Raw genomic sequence first — 10,036 nt, forward strand, 5'->3', positions numbered from 1 at the left:
CATCGCAAACAGTAATCAAAGGCACAGTATCTTGGGATTAACAGTTTTGAGAGAAACCAGAGTTATTTACATTGTTCTTGCACAACAATAAACATAATATAAATTAAGGTATCAATCTTCTTGTTGTTAGACATAATATGTTCATGCTCTTTTTTAAAGATTCATTATATGAAAGCCTTAACGGAAATAAATCGCCACTTTTTTATCTATTTTGTACTGGGTTCATTCTGTAGCCCGTTTAACCAGTTAATTTAGCAGTCACTCTTTAATATACATTTAATTCTTGCAATCATTCTATTGCAGCTCTTGAGTATCAGCATTTTCAGGTTAACTCTTGTTCATGTTTCATTGTCATTTGTCGTGTTAACCACGCATTATAACGAACTATAGTAATTTTAATTAAACGGATTGCTTGAAAAAGCGACTTTTACGCACCGACGATCTTTCCATATTTAGAACAAACTCGTTATCCGGTTAGTAACCATCAATAAAATTAAACCACTGGCGTAAGCTTCTTGTAAACCCCGCGAGATGTTATCGATTTTCCTCGAGTGTGATACAGATCACAGTGAGGAACAGCTCGGTCAGCTTCGTGCAATCACCCAATAGCAATAACAATATAAAGAGCTATATTTAGAATCCAAGCGGATGTAATCATGGTCAAGTTATTTGTGAAAGACACGCGATAATTGTGGACAGGAATTCCGAATGCTCGGAAACAATAAATTATTCATTTCTGGATAATTATATCGTTGAGCAATAGACAAACTAGGTCAAAATCGCGGTTCTGTTGATAATTGATGAATTTAACATGTCTAGAAGATGTTGTATTTTGATCAAGTTAAATTCATACAACGTTGGCAATTGATATATGACCGTACTTTCTCGGCGGCTCGGTAGCACAACGGCTTTTCTTTTCAAACAACAAGAAATGGTTTGATGCGTTGTTTAACTTGTAAATGAGAAAAATATTATTGTTCAAAGGGACAAAGACATTTAATTAAAATGACATCTTCATACGAATGTCTTGTTCCACACGAAAATGAGCTGACATTAACAGTTGGTCTTACAACCTAGTTGAAATAATGTTTCATATAGAATAGTTTTACTGTATAAAAACTACAATTGTATAAACTGTATATTGAATATATCATACTATCGCATTATCATGTGACTGTCAGATGGCGTTATTTTTGTTTTACTGCCAGGCATAAAACGCCGAGCATTTGTTACGTATGGGTTAGGCAGTATAGTTAGGCTGACCATGTCCCCAACTTAACCAAAGGGATGGTCTGCCTGTTGCTACGCTAACCGAATATGGCATCTGGCCCTTTTTCGCACGACAAAGCTCATACAATAGGCCACGTTTTGTGCAGTCCACAATGACGACATTGTCCGCTTTTAAGGTATTTTCTTAGCTGATTTCCAGATTTGGCGGAATATGTTGTTTTATCTAAGCTTTAGGAACTTTTTTCGCATGCTTTCAGCCCAGATTTTCTGTTGTTGCAGATCTCCTCGGAGGAAGCGGAGGAATACGAGATGGCGGTCATGGATGAGCTCAACAAAATAGAGAGTAGTGAAAACAGCATCAACGTGAGGGACTTTCATACCTTAAACCCTGATAAATAAGAGCCAGGAGTGTTCCAAAATTGTATGCGATGTACTATTTTTCTATTTGAATACGTTATTTTGGGTCAAACGCAGCTTTTTAATACATAAAAGGCGAATGCGTTTTACGGTCCACGCAGACAAAACGTACTCCACTCATAACTTAAACACTATCAGAGTCGGCAATATCATTTCGTAAAGAAGCTAAACAGACCAACATTATGAATGACTTTATAGTTAATATTCTGGCACGTGGTGCATATGTTGTGCACATGCGAAAAAAAAGTTCCTATGGTCAATGTGGCCAGCGTAACTCTTTACCAGCCTTGTAATGACTGTACATGACGTCAGTTATGCTTTGTTTGCAGACTGCACAGTTCGTTCCCCAGGGCTACGACATGATGGCCGGGCAACCCATGTTCCCACTGTATCCCGGATACCAGGTGCGTGAGCTCGTTGATCCCATGTTTTTTTTAATACAGTAACTCATATATTCTAGACTTGTCGAAATCAAGTACGTGTAGCATACTTATCATATTTCCGTTTCGGATCAAAACTTACATTCATACATATAAGTTTACAGCGTTATGTGAATCTTCGTACAATGACCCTCCTTCCCCCACCTCTTAAATATGTTGCTCTTTTCATCCATTCAATCTTACACATTAGTGGATACGTTTTTGCATCTGCCTTTGTTTAAGAAGTTTTTGGTTTGTCGGGGCCGTTGGTATATTGTAACCATAATTTAATGTATTACTGTTGCCTGGATATTGATCAACTGATTAACAGTTAAGGCACTTTTACCAGGGTTTCATATTTGTTTTCAAACATCAAAGACGGTTAAACATAGTATGAGAGCGCATGATTTCCCGTAGGTATATTTTGTGAAGAAGTTTGCCTCGCCATATTCATTTGACCAATTCACAAAAGGGTTTCTGAAATGACCCGGGTTATGTAAGTGTATACAAATACATGTCTTTCTGAGTTCACTAGGCGTTTTTGTGTATGCCCAAAAATACAACATGTAATCTTGTTTTGTACTTCAACCGCATACACGTGCTTGTCGAGATGGAACTCCGAGTTTTCCTCTTTCAATATAGAAAAAGAAAAACTCAATGCAAAACAATTGTATTTGATAATGGACTTTTTTTAAGGAAAATTCTTTGAGATACTTATATGCGAGGTTTAGTCGAGAATATAAATGAATGTTACATATAATTGTTTTTATTTTATTTGGGTCATTATATTAATATGTACGGCATTTGGCATACACAGATATGTTCTGTGAGGACGTCTCACAAAACCAACATGTTCGATGCAGGTTCTGCAAGCACACTTCTTAATTTCTAGAGAACACATGTTCAGTTCTATTTTTTGTAATTGTCTGGTCAATATATCTTTTCTTTGAACATGTTGCAGCCGTCCCCAAATGACGTGTATCCCTTGTACGGCTTCGGGGGCAAATCGGGCCCGAGTGCCACTGAGGACGAGAATGCTTACATCAACTACCTCCTCAAGAAACCCGTGTCTCTGGACGACATGATCAACACTCTCCTGAACCAGTGGCTGACTAGAGCTATTGAAACAGGTATTGTCTCTCTATGTCATAGAAAATGTATGGAAGTGTCAAGTCAGTGCAGAAAGATGCATGGGGTAGGAATATTCTAACAATGTCATAGAAAATGTACGACGATATTCTTTAAATGTGGAAGCAGCATTGGTGTCGATATTCGTGCAATATCAAGGACTATATCCGCAATCATTTCGTATCCCTTAAGGATATGACCAAGGCCCTCGGTATATATTACATACTTTATAGAAACTATGCAAACATACATTTGAAAACATTGTCTGCCTTCATTTGCCGTGTGTTTTAAGTAGTTTTTATGGTATTTGGTGACCACCCCCCCCAAAAAAAAAACACCTTTACATTTTAATCACTATCTACTATTTCATGATACACATCCAAAATCTGACGAAATTGCTTTGCTTTGTTCTTCATGAACATCATAGTACGTATTTATTCTATACCGGGCGGTATAACCAACATTTATAATGACATTTTGTTTCGCATTTGTTGTGTGCTGATTCATATATCATGCACACTAATGTATACATGACACTTCGACGCCTAGGGACTTTGTTCGTGATTGTAAAACGACCTGCTTAACATTCACATCTCAAGGGTGCTGTCGACGGAAATGTGTTACACAATGTTAATTGAAGCAACTGTAGAAATAAAATCATAGATGACAAGAAACATTACTTCGTTGACCGGTTATTTACCCTGTGTCCATTATTGTAAATGGATACATTATATGAATTTATATAAACATAAAAAGGAAAATAATTAGTGTGGCATCAATAATGATGTGTATACAATGGTTCCAAAGAACTGGGGTTGGACGTGGGAAATGATGATGATAATTATGCTGCTGAGGGTGATGCTGAAGTTGCTACTTCTGTTGCTGCTGATGATGATTGTGATGCTAATTATTATGATGATGATGACGATGATTATAATGATGATGATGATGATGATGATGATGATGATGATGATGATGATGATGATGATGATGATGATGATGATGGTGATGATGGTGATGATGATGGTGATGATGAAGATCAAGCATTGCTTTTACTGTTGCATTACTAGACGACCCGGAGGCCGAGGAGATTCTGAACAACATAGTTGACTATGTCTCCCAGGACGACAACCCTAACGACGAGGCGCAGGTCCGAGCTATTCTCGGTAAGTAGTCTCGTTGTGAACTAAACCTTTATTTTTTATATAAAACTGACCTGCAAATGATCACATCGTCAGGGAACTTGCCATAACAAACTATGATGATGTGCGGCTTTTTTGTATTTTGACAAAAACTTTTCTTGACCAATAGCTTACCTGGAAATATTAATGATCTGAATTCAAGTGGACGTTGACTTCAACTTGATGGTCTTAATTGAACCAAAATATTTCTTTGTGATAACAATATACTTAAATTCCCTTGTATTGCCTATCGAAGATATTAAATACATGAGAACGTAATTGATTAAGTGTTGTCATGCCATTGTACTCTTTAAACAGTGATGAAACATATTTTATCCATCCCTTGTGAGAGGCATTGATTGTTTTCTTCTTTGTCCTAGATTATCCATGTTATACGTTATTTATCTTGCTATGGCAATGATTATTTTCCTAGTGACATAATGCTACATGGACTGTGCAGAGAAGCATCTTATTAAATTAGTATATCCATTTGAACCTTTTGAGCATAAAGTTAATTTTTTACGTGACATTTAATTGATCGTGTAACTTCCTTTACTTGACGATTGAACTTTACCATTGACTCGAGCTATGGTTTAACCTTTATTTAATTTCAACAAATCGTCTGACAAAAATATAAGCATCCATATTGTTGGCGAATCTTAGAATTATTCTGGGTAAACTGATACAAAATAGGTTAATTATTTTGTTTCACTTTGGTATGACATTTAAAGATAATTGATTGACATTTACCTTACATTTTGTGAACCTTTTTAACCGGTTGACATCATGTAGGGTACTAATGTATTATTACGCACAATTATCTGATTTCTTCGTGTTTAGTTTTAAAGAAAAACATGTTTATATCGAAATAAAATAAAATGTGCAACCATAATTAATAGTCAAGCACATTTACTTTGCAGGTGACATTTTCGCAGAGGCCCTTTTAGAAAATTTGACCCCGCGCATAGCACCTCAAGACATCTCAATGGGAACCGACTCACTTCCGGTTGAAACGGAGGAAACAGTGAAGTCCTCAGACCAGACAAAGCAATCTGCAGGTATTATGCTCTATCTGAAATGTCATAAATGGTGGTTCTCGCGGAAATGAAATTTAATTGTAAAACTTAATGACGCGTTTCACAGTAAAGGCACTTTAGTTTGATCATTTGTGAGTGGTTTCGCAGAAAATCCTCAAAGTCATTTATGAGGCATCGACGCGTCGAAAACGTTTTAAGAATCGCTATGAAAAAATCTGTAATAAAATAATCAAACAATCATCAAGTGGAAAAAACTTCAGTCCACTCATTAATGAAAACCATTTAAGTGACATCATGAATTTTGCGTCTGGCGAAAAACAGCTAAAGTGAATTACATAATGACACGTTTCGTAAGTGAAGTTTCAAAATTTGGTATAACACTTTGTTAGGAGCCATCATTTTGCGCAGACTATATACGCTCATATGGATCGAAACTTGTCACTTTTATGCTGTTTTATGTTTCTCAATGACGAAATTATAAAGGTTGATTCACTTAAAGTGGAATTTTAAATCTTAGATCAGACAAGCTCATCTGATACGAAAGTTTACTTGCATTTCAGTTTAAATATGAATTAAAACTATTAAAATGCAATTCTATAAAGTGTAGCTCTTTCATTTACTGTCATCAATCGTATGGGATGTGCAATGTTTCAGCTGCAGAAGTCTAGTAACATGTGTAACACAGCGAGTTCCTGACTGCGTTGGCTTTCCTTGGGCGACACCTAACGCACGTGCAATTAGCGTAGTTTTCTCGAAGCGAGACTAAATTTTTCTTTACTTGTAGATTCAGAATCGGCCTTAACGGAAGCTGTCAAGGAAGTATCAGCGGAAAACTCAAAAAAGCCATCAGAAGAGAAAGGTATCTTAAGTGCTAATCATAGGAAATGTGCGTTAAGGAGAAGTGGTTTAGCGAAAATAATTTATTTTACACGATGTCACGTATACATAATTCTATATTATGAAATGAAAATGGGGTTTTAAGTTGTTTCATCAGCAATTATAGTGATTGAAACTTTGGTTTCGTGTATGATATATTTTTATACGATATTATATAGTGTGTCTGTATTTGTAGCTACGTCCCCGACAGAAAAAGAGAAAATGAAGATGTAAAGATGTAAAGATGTAAAGTTCTACAGTGTTTTTTATCGAATGAATGTTGGAAGTGATCGTGTCATGTACCATCAGTATGGATCAACTGTAAATATGTTTGACCTGTTTCGTCAGAACATATCGTATACGACAGTATAAGTATCCAGAAAAATACAAAAATACCGTATATGGTGTCAATCGCTGCCAAATAACATACGGATGGCCATAAAAGTACGCGAAGCTGTTTTGCTTGAAGTTTTGAACAGTCTCAGCAAATACGAAACCAACAAAATACTGAAAAAAATAAAAATTCATGCAACTAGCATTTGTGAATGATCTGATTACAATTCTTGGTAAAAATATGAATGTATGCTTTTAACATACGTTTCAATGCATCTGTTTAGCTTTTAAGCATCAATAACAAAGAAACACAGCGCGATGTATGCTAATTTGGATTCGACTTTGTTTCTGTTTATCATGTGTTAGTGCGAATGTATTGAATTTGTGCTACTTGTTATTACATATTTCAAAATTTTAGCAATAGTATTTACTAAAAGCGCGGGGACGATGTGGCTTTTGATTTGAAGAAATAAATGCGAACATGCACAATTCGATTCGCAGTGATTTAAGTAAACATATTTGATTAATACAATATTTTGATGTAGAATTATTGTATTTTTCGGAACTTAAAAAATATAAGAGTGATCAAATTTAGCTATGTGTTCAATCAAGACTTTTTAGAAATACGTTTTGAGTTTCATCTAAGTTTTCAATTTCGCAGATCTACATGTATTTAACTGTATTAAGGCAATACAGCTTACAAAACGTAAATGTAAAGATAAGCAATCGATAGTATTAAAGTTTTTCTTATTGTTAAAACGCATAACAGTTTGAATGTATGTTTTCATTTAGGGAAGTCAAACTGATTGAGAATAGTTCCTTTTTTTCTCACCTACCCAATACAAAGGTTAAATTAAGAGACCGAACACAAAACAACTTTTTCGTCTTTTTAAAGTGTGGATGAATCGCCTGAACTCGCTGTGATACAAATGTTACTTGTTGCTAGTATACTAAAATGACGTATAGAATATGTATGTTTAAGAGCTATCTGTATGTATACGTGTTTACATTTGGTGAAAGTAATTGAAGCTTTTTTTACCAAACGGGGTCTTTTTTTATTAATACCGGATAAACACACACAACAATATAAACGTAAAAATGTACATATATATGTTTTACTATAATACGTTAATGACTTGTTTACTTACTTTTTATAGTTAATCAATGTGCAGTAAATTTATTGTGAAACATCAGAATGTCCAGTTTTTGTGTACGTTTATTATAAAAAGGTACTTTTTTTAAAAATTGTATATGATGTTTTACAAAACAAGACCTATCTGTATACTGTATACCTGCATGCGCATGTTGAAACTCGTTTTTGATCTTATGACTGTTTTGTTATATGTATATGTAGATATTTTAATGACCAATTTACTTGCATATTAAGTCTTATTTCGTGTCTTACTTTTTTATCACTAGCCTTTGGAATACGTCATATGTTTTTATCGCGTGTGAACAATTTAATAAAATATTTGTCCATTGAATTCAACACGGAGCATAGCATTTAAGATTTTATTTCCGAATCCATCGTGCAGTATCTCCAAACTCATGCACAAGGCTTTTTTGGAAAGCTAACACCATGTATTTCGTAGCCTTTGACGTCTTTGTAAGGCATTTGCTAACGGTTGGGAAATTGTGTTTTAATTAAGTGTTTCATTTGTTATTTGCTCGCTTTTTGACAGTGTAATTTGCATTGCTTGTTTGTCTGATTCTTCAAATTGAGACCTAAAATATCACACCAAGAACATAATACACGCGAACATTATCCCTTAAATAATTAAGTATACTATGACACAAACTAAAGCATGCAGTGTATGAATAGTATTGATCAAATATGTGTCCATTGCTTTTTCGAGCTCGTTGGTTGAAACCAAAATATTCCAACTATAACTAAACTCAATTGTTGCTAGTATTTTTCAAGGTTGCACATCTATTTTGACATTTGATAGTGCAGTCCTTGTATTCATTCTTCTTCATCACATGTTTTTGTAATCATGATTTTGACTCTCTTCTTTATCAAAATACTATAGTAGTAATTATAAAACTCTTCGATCAATATTTATTGTTATTTTATTAGAAAAAAAATTCACTTATTCATTTAGACACTTTTTTGTTTAGTGACTTAGTTGCTCATAACGTTTGACTTTAACAGCATTCAACACAGGATGATGTTCATTCGTATTTATGAAATGTTTTTACAGATATTCCTAGAAATTGTCTATTGTTAATAAGAAATGGACATTTTGTTAAAATAACATTGCACTGTGCTGCATAACTTGCTTTTACCGGTTGTAATACGTTACTTTAATACAATAGGACGAGGATTTTTGAATCTGTCACTATTAATTATCTACTTTTTTTACGTTATATATTTCATATCCTTAACACTAACTATTGCATATACAATACAACTGCAGTTTCAACACTTGTTAAGTATTCTTTGCCTACCTCAATATTTGTTTATGTTGCTTTCAAAACAATTGAAGAAATGTTTTTTGAACCCAAAATAACCTTAATACTTGTAATTAAAGTATAACTGTTAGATGTAAAACAAAAAGCATAATTATATTAAAGTAACGTAGTAAATATATATGCGTTTATATTTTAAAATAAAGAGATACATATATTTAACATTTCAAATAAAGTCTATTTCTACACTAAACCAATTGTTTGCTTTGCATTCCCCGACCTCTTTTTCACGACCATTTTTAGATGAAATCCAATGTTGATTGAACTGAATATACTACAGATTCGATATCAGTTTTATTAGCATTCGTTATCTTACATAATTGCTTATATTTTTTTCTAGTACTACTACTACTTCTACTACTACTAATACTACTACTACTACTACTACTATTACTACTACTACTACTTTAACTACTACTGCTACCACTACTTTTACTACTTCTACTACTACTACTACTACTACTAGTACTATTACTACAAATACTACTACTACAACAGCAACTACTTCTTCTACAACTATTTCTACTACTACTACTATTACTTAAAACACTACATTTACTACTTCTACAAAACACACAACGTCTACTACTATTACTACAACTACTACTACAACTTTTGCAACTACTTCTACTACTACAAAGAATCAAGAACTACTACAACAAAAACAACAACCAATACTACTATTACTACTACTACTTCTTCTACTACGTCTACTTCTACAACTTGTACTACTATTATAACCGCTTCTACTTCTTCGATTAGTGCACTCTATTATTATGTCTAATGTTATAATAAAACAATTAAATAAATGCAAAAACCAAACATTTAATAACTTATATTTTACATGTTTTAAAACTACATGTACATGCTACGAACACAATTATAAATCAGAAAAAAATGCGATTCATACGTTTTATTATTTATTACGTTTTATTACGTAATATCC

General features: G+C 33.8%; 1 protein-coding gene across 2 annotated transcripts in view; it reads left to right on the forward strand.

The window, feature by feature from the left end:
* The window catches only part of LOC127866985 (uncharacterized), a 29,493-nt gene extending 20,210 nt beyond the window's left edge, over nucleotides 1–9,283 (forward strand). For both annotated transcript variants that reach the window (XM_052407884.1, XM_052407885.1), the window contains 7 exons: nucleotides 1,510–1,593; nucleotides 1,977–2,051; nucleotides 3,028–3,196; nucleotides 4,265–4,360; nucleotides 5,296–5,433; nucleotides 6,197–6,271; nucleotides 6,485–9,283. In XM_052407884.1, coding sequence (XP_052263844.1) covers nucleotides 1,510–1,593; nucleotides 1,977–2,051; nucleotides 3,028–3,196; nucleotides 4,265–4,360; nucleotides 5,296–5,433; nucleotides 6,197–6,271; nucleotides 6,485–6,522 — 675 coding nt within the window. In that variant the 3' untranslated portion in view covers nucleotides 6,523–9,283. The remainder of the gene's footprint in view (nucleotides 1–1,509; nucleotides 1,594–1,976; nucleotides 2,052–3,027; nucleotides 3,197–4,264; nucleotides 4,361–5,295; nucleotides 5,434–6,196; nucleotides 6,272–6,484) is intronic.
* Nucleotides 9,284–10,036: the final 753 nt, after the last annotated feature.

The sequence above is a fragment of the Dreissena polymorpha genome, chromosome 2 (genome assembly GCF_020536995.1).
Source record: "Dreissena polymorpha isolate Duluth1 chromosome 2, UMN_Dpol_1.0, whole genome shotgun sequence".
Classification (NCBI taxonomy): Eukaryota; Metazoa; Mollusca; class Bivalvia; order Myida; family Dreissenidae; genus Dreissena; species Dreissena polymorpha.